Consider the following 13086-nt stretch of genomic DNA (forward strand, 5'->3'; position numbering starts at 1 on the left):
GATTGGGCCTTAATATCAGTTTGAAATGCTTTGTTCTTGTATCGTTTTGTTTTAACATTGGTCTGACATCCGAATAAACACTTTGCAACAAATATGTCTTGTTTCGATCATAAAACAGGGTTGTTGCTAGATCAGACATGGTTGTGGCCGGAAGTTAACAAGAATTATTTATATTATTCATTAAATTTCCCATTTATTGTATTTTATTAACGTCTACCAAACCCTAAAACCCAACCATCACAGTAATGTAAAAAAATTGTTGTTTTTACAGTGTTACAAAAATGATGCTAAATTGATGGCGTATCCACAGCTGTATCCTATCTAGACTACACCATAAAACAGTAACGGCATTAAAATACATAAAATCATGAAAGCCATTTAAAGCACAGTAACAAGCGCACGCTTCACTAGGCTATATGAGACAGAGGTTGTTTCTGACCTTGTCAGTCAAACGCAGATTCGCCAGGTCTCAAAACGCTTCTGAAATGATCAATACTTTGAATCGCTTTAGTCACATGACCAGGTGTTTCGAAACACTTTAGTCAGGTGACCTGGGTGTTTCGGATCATGCTTCGGAGCAGTGTTTCGAAACACTTGTGCTTCGGGATCTCGACACTGTGTCGAAATATCAGTTTCATGTCAGCCATCCCTAGCCTAAATAACCATAACCAAATTAGCCGGGTCTGTCACAGTTTTGGGTCTCCTTGAAACACATTCGTTGTGTTCCGAGCTACTTGAAAGTGTGAGAAATTGCAGGCATTTTCATAATTTTCATAAACAAATGGACAAAGATCTTATTGTAAGTGCATGTGTTTTCTTAAACTGCAGCACATTGAGCTCTCTCGGTCACCGTAATAATGTCTTCTTGTAACATGAAATCAAAATTGTGAGTTGAGAGAATCACTACACCGACAGAAGTTTTTCTGGTGGAATCTGACAGAAATAACATCTGAGGAGCCGCACTTTAATTAAACGATTTGCACAGGAAATAAAGTATTGCACCTGCACTGTGTTCGTGTCAAACCTAAGAAGAGCAGGCAAACACCTACCAGGCCACCATCATAAATCAAACACGATTTTTACACATCAACGATCGGCAATTTCCATCAACATATAACGTCCAACTGATAAAAACTTGACTTCAGTGTGAAAGGACGCACATGACATGACTCTACACACACAACTTGCTTTGAATCTCCATTGTTCCAGGAGCTTGGAGGCGATGGAAAAGCCATAAATTTGGGCGGAGGGGATAATGGTTGTTGCAGAGAGAGGAAGTTGATTGTTAAAAAGAGGGAGATACAGTCTTATCTCACCGTTCCCTGAATCGTCAGGGCGGAGCTGAGCACCCGTGATAAGGCTGACTCTGCTGCGGCTAGCGCTAGCAATAACACTGCTCAGCGCAGGAAGTCTGAAGCCACACAGGAAGTTATATATAGCAGCTGGTGCAGGAGGAGACGGATGGGTCGTCGTGACTGGCAGCCTCGTGCAGAGCTAGGTTACGGGGGTTTTATTTCTACCGCCTCCCTCCCCCTGTACGAGCGGCTACATTGCAAGCCACACAGGATGAGATCATCGCAAAAGCAGAAGTGCAGCGCTCATCACTTTCAGGACAGTGAGAGCTCTGTTAATAGCTGTTAGTGTGATTGCACTTTCTTGTTCTCCAAACCCAAGGGGAAAAACTACACAGCTGTGTGCGCAAGACACACTTCGTATAGTGTTTCACTGTTAAAAGGGAGTGTTTTGTGCTGTTGGTGGAAGTGTGAGTATGTGTGTGTGTTTGTGTACCTCTTTAAGATGGTCAGAGCTGCCCCAGGACGCCGAGCGCTGGTGTGTGCTCCTTTTCTCTTCACTCTCGTCACTCCAACATCCAGGAGTCTGCAACACAAAATGCACACTGTTTTTTTTTAGAGGATGGGGAATAGTACTAGATAGAATTGCTGTGCGAGCTGGCATTATCAAACCATGTATTCTCGATATCATATGGATTTACTTTCATCGGATAGACACCAGCCTCACAGCTCTGTGAATGTCGTTGCCATCACTTATTGATCCATGATCAGTAAATGGATCTTGTGTGGATGCTACTTGCGCTACTTGACTAAAAAAAACAGCCTCGCTACTGAAAGGCTATTTGATTTAGAAAGTAGCGATGCTACCGCCACACTACTGAAAAAATGTAGTTAAGCGACCCTACTGCCCAACACAGCAAATCGCCATCCCAACCCGCAACTCGCAAAAACATGAATGTACACTAGACAACATCAGTACAATACATCATGTACATTCACCAGAGAGAAAACATTATTGTACAGTTAGCAAGTAAAACTTCATGTTTGCCAGACATTCACTGACTGAACTGCGTCCACGAACTAGCTGATGACATTAAGCTTTCTATGCGAACACGGTGCGCAGAGATATCCAATAACATATTTTGACAGGCAATGTAGGACAGCCAATCATAATGTTCGGTCTAAACATTTTGATTGGACAAAACTTTTTTGGTCCTACACAGAAAGGTCTTGTCGTCTATCTAAGTTTTAGGAACAACAAATAACAACTTGACTTCTAGTTGATCTTTTGGTTTCAGAAGTGGCTTATATAAAGGCAAAGGCCTCTAGATTACGCTTATTTACCAAAATAAAATATGATCAGGCCTTGATTTTTAATTATTTAATTAGGACAGTAAGGTCTGACTTTGCTTAGACAAAAGTCTTGTCAATTAACAGAAATAATTACAGTATAGAGCAGGGGTCACCAATCTCGGTCCAGGAGGGCCGGTGTCCCTGCAGGGTTTAGCTCCAACTTGCCTCAACACAGCTGCCTGGGTGTTTCAAATATACCTAGTAAGACTTTGATTAGCTTGTTCTGGTGTGTTTGGTTAGGGTTGGAGCTAAAATCTGCAGGACACCGGCCCTCCAGAAACAATTTGGTGACCCCTGTTATAGAATATAATGTCATGGTGCCGTGGAAAAAGGATTAACACTGTGTATGACTCCCATGAGCTTGGAGGACTGCTACATAGATCTCTGCAATGACTCAAATTACTTTAATAATAAAGTCATCTGGAATGGCAAAGAAAGCGTTCTTGCCCTTTCCTGTGGTTTGTAATGTAATGGACAGCACAATGTCTTGATACCTCAGGCTGTTGATGTTGCCATCCACACTGCAGATCTCTTACAGGCCCCCATACTGAATGTAACCCAAACCAATGACTTTTCCTTCACCAAATTTGACTGATTTCTGTGAGAATTTGGGTCCATGTGGGTTTCAATACGTCTTCCTGCAGTATTTGAGATGACTGAAATGCAGTTCAACAGATGATTCATCAGAAAAATCTTTTCCCAAATGATCAACTAATAATCTAATTATTATTATTTGTTGCTCTACATCTGGTATCTACCTGACTTTTTCAGGTAGTGTATTAGCATGTATATAATACATTGCACCACTTAATTTAATGATTGCTATCAGGATAGGAAGAGCATTTCAACCGGCCAACAAAACAGACAATCCGCTATTGCACCTTTAATTTTAATTAAACTTACAAACATTTTAATTCCTTGTCCGTGAATGCTTTAAACTCACTTAAATGCACACAGTTACAAGCCTTAATACATATGCAGATGATAAACTTTCACTTCATCATGGTTTAACTCTGCAGTGACTCCACAAATCACATTCTGAACTATAATGCCAACTTAACACTGCAAATTTTCCAATGTGACAAATGTGAATGCCACAATGCGATATAGACCATTTTGAAAAACAATGGTCCCAATTTCCAGTTTTACATATTTAATTTCTATAGCTTCTGAGAATCCAAAAAGAGCAACATATTGATAAATAATGTTATGATAGCTGTTTTAACAATAAGTTATGATTGAATTGCCTCTTGTTACAGTTGAAATGAAGAGTTCAGATGCAAAAACCTTTAAATGCCATCTGAAATTTTCTCCTAAATGAGAATTTTTCTCAACTCCTATGTTTATGTTCAGTTATGTCACTGGAAGGCAAAGAAAAGAACTTGTCCGTCACTATAAATGTAAAATTACTGAGCCAACACACAAGAGTTGGTGAAAAATGCTAAATTTAGAAGAAAACATCAAACGACATTTAGATGTTTTTGCATCTAAACTCTTCATATACTTTGATAACACACAGGAAATGTTCATGGGCCAATGACATGATCATTTTGAAATAGTCTATACATAGTGAAACAATATATTGTGCATTAACTGTGTAATGAAGCTTGTTAGAATGCATTTCAAACACCCTTATAATTCAAGTTCAAATATGCCTGTATGAGCTTTTGAGTTTATTTATGGCATCAGAAAGTTAAGTAATAAACAAGAGTGCAGTATTCTCAAATATAATATAATCACAGATGTACAACTGATTTTAAACAACTATTTAACAAAAGAGGTAAATTCAGAGCGTTACATTTTAGATATTTTGAAAAAAGTGTGTCTCTCAGAGCAACACAGTATTATTTTATATATGAGCAATTCCAGCGTTATGGATGTGACAGTTGCATCTCAAAACATAAATTGACAGAGGAAGTATATGTTAACATTATATTGAAACATCTCTTTAAATTTTTCAAAACAACTAGCCACAGAGTTGTGGAAGCAGAAAATTATCAATCTGCAAACATTTTTTATATTTTAAATTAGGAAAGTAAACGTGTTATGGATGTGTCAAAAAAGTCTGACAGTATACAACATATTTTGTAGAAGTTCTGTGAATTAAACTGCACAACCCAAAAGAAACAATGCTGATCAAAAGGATAAGAGTTGGCTCACTACAGAACGAACATGATTAATTTTATTAGATTTTATATTTTTGCATTTATAAGGAAAAAGCTTCGTTATAGATGTGACACCTCTCTGTTATGGATGTGACAGATGTGAAATTGCCACTTGTGGGACTTTGGTAAATCAAATATAATTGTTTGAAACCCCTGACAGAGGCATTTTGAGTATTTTTAAAGCACTGGAAAATACAAGGCTACACACACACACAAAAAAACGAAGAATGGTTTTGCTATTTTTGGCGAAAACATAATTGTTTTCATGGCAAGTTTGACAATTGCATGGAATTGCTCATATATAAAATGTGTACATATAAATGTATACATATAAATTGGTTTTTATAGATCAGTGATTTATAGTCACTTGTTTTGCTTTGGAATTGCTGCCTTGTTCACCATTCCCAACATGCCTGAAGGACAGAATGAAAATGAGTTGAGTGAATTTAAACACTGAGCATGCCAGAAAGAGTTGCACTTTTGCAAAGTTTGTGCTTGCTGTTTAATCACTGAAACCTAGCAAACTCAGTTCCCTGTTCCTGTATGCATGGCTCCAGACCGCAAGATAATGGTTGCATTTTCATATTTCCCAATGAATACTTGCACTTTCTGTTAATAAATCATAATAGTTGTGCATTTGTATTTGTACAAGATGGTTTTAGCTTTCATAACGAATGTCATAGCATATAATTTAGTACTCTTTTACTATAATAGTGAAGTGATTAGGTTGTGCAAGATGAGGATGTTAATTTTTTTATTATACTGTAGATGGAACTCATTTCTGTCGAATGCGAATTTCTAAAAGACAAACTTCAAATATTGGTAATAGTATAAGTAAACACACAATAAATATATAAATCACAATCCCACGCATCCTCCTCCTGACCCACTATTTCACACCAGGATCACAAAGCTTGCATTGTTCATGCCAACGTTCCTCAAAAACCGTCACCTACATTCCTTGGGAAAAAATGACATTCAGTTACTATAGGAATGTCTGCAAGCACATCTGGTTGTGATGTTTGCACCCAGGTATGTGATGTTTGGGTCAGCCTACACACATACTGTATAATGTGAAACTAAAAGCATGTGAATGAGGCCAAAAGTCCCAACCCTGTGTGAATAGCAGCTTATTATGCAAAAGAAGTCTGAAAATAAACTGCTCATTATCTTCCTTTTTTACACTTCATGAATAACAGCAATACAGCTGGCTAGAAAATACAGTTGATTTTTAGGAGGTTTAAGAGCTAAACATATGCTATTAAATAAAATATATATATAAAACAACCCATGTACTCTGTATACACATTGTGATGTAATTTTGACTTCCATATTAACAAAAATTGACAAAAGACATTTATAATGTTACAAAAGATTTCTATTTCAAATACGGTTTATGAATCTTTCAATCATCAAAGAAAAAACAGAAAAAAAAATCATTGATTTTTCTTAAAAACATTAAGCAGCGCAATGGTTTTCAACATTGATTGTAAGAATTTATATTTCTTGAATAGTAAATATTAAACTATTAGAATGACGTCTGAAGGACCATGTGACACTGAAGACTGGAGTGATGAACACTCAAAATTATTATTTTTTAACTTGTTCCAACTACTTAATAAAAATGAGCTCAAACAACACAATTCTTAAAATTTCATTGGAACAACTTACATTTTTTATGTTCAATCCACAAAAATGTGTTTTTAGTGTTAAGCTACCTTAATCAATTTGTATTGGGACAACATGAATGAATTGTGTGGAACCCTGCATTTTATTTAGTGCAGATAAAATTCAGCACTGGCATCAAAAGAATAAATTACATTCTAAAATACAAACAAATTAAAAATATACATCTACAAAGCTGCGATACGCAAGTTTTTAACTGTTCTAAAGCATAAAAATATCATAATATATTTGCAGATATTTAAGAAACATGCTAAGTGAACATTCGTGTTTATCTTAAAAACAATGCTAAATTCAAATATTCTGCTTTTAAAATGGGTGTTACGTGCCGGACCCCCCCTACCCCCAACCCCACCAATGCCAGTTTAGCCAATTATATTTCAGAACCCCGGGTTGCAATTGTGTAAAACAGCGTATTTGATTTATTCAGTCAGGAAGGCTCTCTGCGACCAAAAATTTGATCTCCGGTGGACAGTAGCAGACTCCAAAATGAGACGCAGATTCAGAGTTCCACATAAGGTGGTTATTAATTAGCAAATAATATAAATATTACAAATATAAACATTCGGTGAGAACCCAGTGTCCTAACAACATGCTACGTGAAGAGATTTGCAGTGATAAGCAATTGGGCTGTTTGCACCATACAGCCATTCGGAAGCACAGAATATGTGCACTCACTGCACTCCAACGAAGTGGTAAGGTTTAGAATCTAATTAATACATATTAAACCTCTTTAAAATGTATTATGTGTATTTATTATGCTGAATGACTGATACTTGTTGGCTTGCACTGAATCACAGTTCTAAAGTTCAATTTCAAAAGGTTTATTTTATTTTCAAGATCGGAGGTGAACTATCTGCTGCTGCTTTCAGTAGTATGGTAGTGAATGTCATGTAAAGTGACATTTAAACTCACATTATTAGCATTTAACACTGAATAAAGCACATGAAGTGTACCTGAGGTGATCATTGTCACAGTTTTCTGTTGTTCAGCTGCAAGAAATAGAAGCCGTTTCTAAAACATACATTTCAGAAGTTGGTTAGAATAAAACTTCTATTAATATGGAAAATATTCTTTCTATTGAGTGCAGTTACTTTTATTTAGAACATGGTTTAAATCAGCCTTAAATCAGCCTTTAGACTCGATAGTCAGTCACACTCCTGTCATCAATCTATCATCAATCTGGCAACCTGTGCTTGCGTGTGTTATTGCACATTTTTTAAATACATATAAAATGTATTTTTAAATACATTTTTGGTGTATGCAAAAACAGACCAGTCAGTTCAGTAATTAATATTTAGCAAGATAATCGATTGATAATATCAAAAAATAAGTACAAATTAATACAAATAAAGCAAAACTATTAATAAATGCACAAAAAGTATGTGGGATCCCAAGAGCTCCGTTAAGCTGCAAGATATTGTTTGTAATACGTATTTTTAAAGGCTCACTGTGGAGGCAATACATATGGCCGATGTGTGTTTGTGTACAGTGTGAAAAAAAGAAGAAATGTATATTCTAGAGAAAGCTAAAAAATGGCTCTTCTGAGCAGAAACTGGTCTCTATGGGAGGGCCTGGGGTTGCTGTGGCCAGAAGCAGATTGAGGGCCTGTGAAACGCTTTCTTTCATCAGTCAAACTGACGTCACACTTCAAAGCCTGGCCTTTGGAAACAGATCGACGCTAGAAGGCTAAAGGGAACACACAGAAGACTCCCTTTTACTTTCTGCTATTCAAATGCTTTTCAAAGACTGACAATGACAATTCTTTTACTATTTACTTCCCTGATGTCATTCAAAATGCATACTTTTCTTTTTCTGTGAAATACAAAGCATGCTATTCACAAGCTATTTTTACTGCTATTATCTTCTTTCAATAATTATTTACTCATTTACCATTTTATTTTATTATTTTTGACCACACGCATATAATAAATAAAGAAATAAACATATTTACTGAAGATATTTTCTTATGCCAGATAAAATTTGTCACAATTCTGCATATACAAATGACATGGTTGTAATGATGCATGAGTAGGAGATGGAATAGTACATCATTATGTGTCATATATATTTAAATACATATTACTTACATTTAATTAAATACATTTTAAAAATGACTTTGAATGAAAAAATTTTATTTCTTCAATTTTATTTATTCTAAAACAGGTCTCAAACTTAATTCCTGGAGGGCCGCAGTTAATCCAACTAATCAAGGTGTTCATGACTACTAGAGACTATTAAGCAGGTGTGAGATGGAGGTGGTTGGAGCTATACTGTGCAGAGCTGCGGCCCTCCAGGAATTGAGTTTGAGACCAATGTTCTAACACATGGCAGCATGGTGACTCACTGGTTAGCACTGTCACAAGAAGGCCACTAGTTTCAGTCCCAGCTGGGCCAGCAGGCTTTTTGTTTTGTGGAGTTTGCATGTTTTCCCCGTGTTCGTGTGGGTATCCTCCGAGTGCTCAGGATTTCCCCACAGTTTAAAGGAAAGTGTGGAAGGGTATCCGCTGCCTAAATGATCTGCTGTATAAATCAAGAGCTCTTTTTGTAATCACGAATAAACCAGACCTGAAAATCCTATTATCTTAGTGCTTTGTAATTTGTTTCGTTATTATTTAATATTTCATCATCAGACAAAGTGGGGCTGTGATATATAATGACATAATGCATTCGCGGGTAGTGTTATTTGTGTTCAGAGCAGTACTTTGGGGCTGTACTGTAATTCGCACTTTATTAGCGACCAAAAAATGTTTACGTTGACTAGAATGACCGCATGCTTTTGACTTAGCTCGCCTGACCACAGGTAACGTCACCCCAGAACTGTAAATCTTTTCTATACAGACAGTGATAATCCAGATGAGAATTTCTTTAACATAAATCAGCTGAAGTTAATAAATCATCCACGAACCGTCTCCAAACATGTTCATATTGCCCTGACATTTGAGTCGCTTTGCTGATCTTTAAACTCCCGCTAAAATGAGCTATGGTTTTCTCTCGATCCAATGACAGTGCGCATTTCATTTACAAGCGAAAGAGGGTTTAGCTCTACTTGAGGCAAAAGTTGATGATTTGTTGCTCTCATGTGCGGACTGTCCAATGTAATTTTTTTAACTCGATTTATTTTCAACTGGAGAAAAGCTTGTAGCAAAAGGAAAAGAAAAGCAAGCGGCAAACAGCTTTTTTAATAGAGAATTAAAAGCTTTTTTAAATTGTGCATTTAAATGCATTTTAATGATCTATAAATATACGTTTTTACTGTTTGAATTAAATAAACATTCATAAAGTTGTCTATTTATTTATACATTTAAAAATTCTTTATAAAAGCATTGTTTTATTGCTTTATTAAATGACATGTAAAAAACTATTTAAATAAACACATTTAATTATGTCTATTTATTTGTCCACTGATTGTCCATTGTGATTTATTTATACACATTTAATGCTTCAATTATTAAATTGATAATTTGATTCTTCATTTCATTTCTAACTGGAACTCCTGGTCCTCCATATGTTTTTGGACTATGGGGGAAACCAGAGCACCCGGAGGAAACCCAGACGAACACAGAGAGAACGTGCAAACTCCACACAGAAATGCCAACTGGTCCAGCTCAGAATCGAACCAGCGACCTTCTTGCTGTGAGGTGACAGTGCTAACCACTGAGCCACTGTGCCGCCCACTGTTATTAATTAACAAAAATAATGAAATAATTTATATTATTTATATTACTTTTCTGAATTTGCCTCTTTTCCCACATTATGCTCATTATAGGGCCCTTACTCAACTTTTTACATTTTTATTTTCTAAATCTGACCTCTCCTGACCTCTCACTTTTAAATCCATGTTAAAGAATGGTGAAATGAATATGGAACAAACCCTCTTCTCTTGTGTCTCACAACAGTAAGCTATATACGAGTTTAGCATGACACAAGAGTGTAGTGAATAATGAGGCTTCTTTTGAGCCATCCCTTTTAGAAAGAGTGCAGAGCTGCAAGCTTCTGATTCCTCAGAGAGCAGAACATCCCAAAGTCACCGCTGTTCACCCGATCTGCCTGTGTTACTGCAGAGAAAAGCAGCTCTGAATCACTGTGACAAAGAGGACGAGGGGTTAAACCCAAGACACTCTTCAATAATGGAGTGTTGAAAAAAAAACAACAACCTGAATCCCAACAGAGCTGTTGCACTGATCTACAATGCTTTTGTGCATGCATCAAATTTTAAAGATGAGTCCAAATGCAGTTCTTTGACACCGGTGAGTAATAAATAAAAGGTGAGACTTGAGACGACCTGTCCTGGTAACACCCAGGCTTTCGCAAGCGAACAAAATTATTGACTGACTGGTTAAACAAAGAGCGCATAAAGAACTTATTTGAACCTTTCATGAAATTTCACACCAGGGAAATACAGTAAGCACAAAAATACTTGAGTATCTTTACAGTATCTCAGTGTGTGGCCGACCGTTGCCATGCAGCAGTGAAAACAGGATGTGAGGGTCATGTGATACATTAAAACTCCTCCGCTACTCTCATGACCCACAAGTCCACATGGACCATATCGGCTGACCTCTGCCCCTTCATTTACTCAATGCAAGTGTTAAAAGGGCTATGCTTGACTCTTTGATAGCATTATAGTTCTCTTATGATGCTACATAATGCATGCCCAATTACTTTTAGAAGCAGCAGAAGACATAGGAGTAAACAAAAGTTTTTTTGTACATATATCTTTAAAGGGATAGTTCACCCAAAAATGATAACTCTGTCAACCTTTACTCAGCCTTTACATGTTGCAAACCTGTTTGACTTATTTCTGTTGAACACAAAAGAAGATATTTTGAAGAAAGTTGAAAATCTGTAACCACTGCCTTTAATAAGATTTGTTTTTCTACATTGTGAGTCAATAGTTACAGGTTTTCAGCTTTCTTCAAAAAAATCTTCTTTAATGTTCAACAGAATAAAGGAACTCAAAGGTTTGGAACTACTTGAGGGCGAGTAAATGTTTATTTTTGGAAGAACTATCCCTGTAGGCACAAGATGTCAACATGACGCCATATTGATATTGTATACCAAAGTTGTGGGGACGTTGGATTTTGTTTGGAAATGAAAATTTGTTTGACGTCAGAACCCAACGCCAGGCCGACGTCAACGTCCAACCTAAAATCAACCAAATATCAGCGTCTATTTATCTTACACCTTGAAGTTGTGTGGATGTTACCACTATGACATATATCAGACGTTGGATTTTGGTCACTTTCCAACACAACCTGAAAATCAACCAAATGTCAACATAATTTGACGTCATTATTGGACTGGCTAGACATTGAATTTTGGTCACCTGACATCATGATATAAATCTAACATAATATTAACGTCTTATTGTGTGCCTGCTGAGATCCCTTTAAACTTCCACATGTAAATGACCTCTGCTGTGATTGGTCAATGTCTGTGAAATGAATATCAGCAGCTTGTCAATCAATTTGCCTTCAAAACGTCAATTCTAATTAAAAATGAATGATTTCTGACGACTGAAATGAACACTGTTATCAGTGCTGAAGGTTACAATACATTGCAGGAATGTTCTATTAGTATTGTTTATTTGTATACTATTTATATACTAAATATGTCATTGCATATATTAATATTAAGAATTCGCTTTTATTGTTTAGTTCTTGAATTGTTATTTCATTTTATAGTTTTAGTAATTCTGTTATATGCATTGACTTTTGTATATCTATTTAGTTTAATTGCTATCTGCATGCAGTTTACATCTAAAGAACACTATTGTAGTATCCCTTATATTCTATTGTGGTATTTGTTAATATTTTGAATTAGTGTTCATTGTTATATTTTCAGTTACTTATTTGTTTTGAGGGTAATGCAAATGACAACTATAATTTTTTTTTTTTTACTTTCTTTACAGTTTTTTTAGACATTCAAATACAACGCCTTTCATGCAACAAAAATTCACACAATTGACAATAAAACATACATAGTCTAATCCTCTTCAATTTACCTATTTCTTGCAAAATTTATGATTTTAAAATAATCTATGAAAGGTTGCCAGATTTGATAGAATTTGTCTTCTTTATTTTTTAGGGAGACTCTGATTTTCTCTGGTTCCAAATGTTTAATTAAATCTGTCATTAGATTATTATACATGGAGGAGCAGCTTTCTGTTTCCAGTTTAATTTTATTATCCTTCGTGCTAGTAGACAGACAAATGGAACTATATTTTGTTCTGTGCTGTTTTTAGTATCTCGAAATCAGTAATGCCTAGAACTGCTATACGGGGATCTGGATCTATTGGCTTTTGACCCATTTTCGAGAATTATAGAAAAATATTTTCCAAGTAAGATGATCATTTTGGGCAGCTCCAAAACATATGAGCCAGTGATGCCAGTTCTAGCCCACACCGATTACATGCAGGGTACATTTCTGGAAATATCTTACTAAAGTTTTTGTTTGGACCAAATGAAAACTAGAATTTTGATAGTAATCCATGTGTTTTTGATACATAAAACTCGAGAATGAGTGCTGTGAACACATTGCATTAAGGCCAATTTATACTTCTACGTAGAGTTAACGGGGCGGGTCCGGTA

General features: G+C 36.0%; 1 protein-coding gene across 1 annotated transcript in view; it reads right to left on the reverse strand.

Moving 5' to 3' along the window:
- Window positions 1-13086, reverse strand: part of glcci1a (glucocorticoid induced 1a) — a 61772-nt gene that overhangs the window by 15868 nt on the left and 32818 nt on the right. The window contains 1 exon segment of the mRNA XM_056480083.1: window positions 1789-1878. Coding sequence (XP_056336058.1) covers window positions 1789-1878 — 90 coding nt within the window.

The sequence above is a fragment of the Danio aesculapii genome, chromosome 19, assembly GCF_903798145.1.
Source record: "Danio aesculapii chromosome 19, fDanAes4.1, whole genome shotgun sequence".
Classification (NCBI taxonomy): domain Eukaryota; kingdom Metazoa; phylum Chordata; class Actinopteri; order Cypriniformes; family Danionidae; genus Danio; species Danio aesculapii.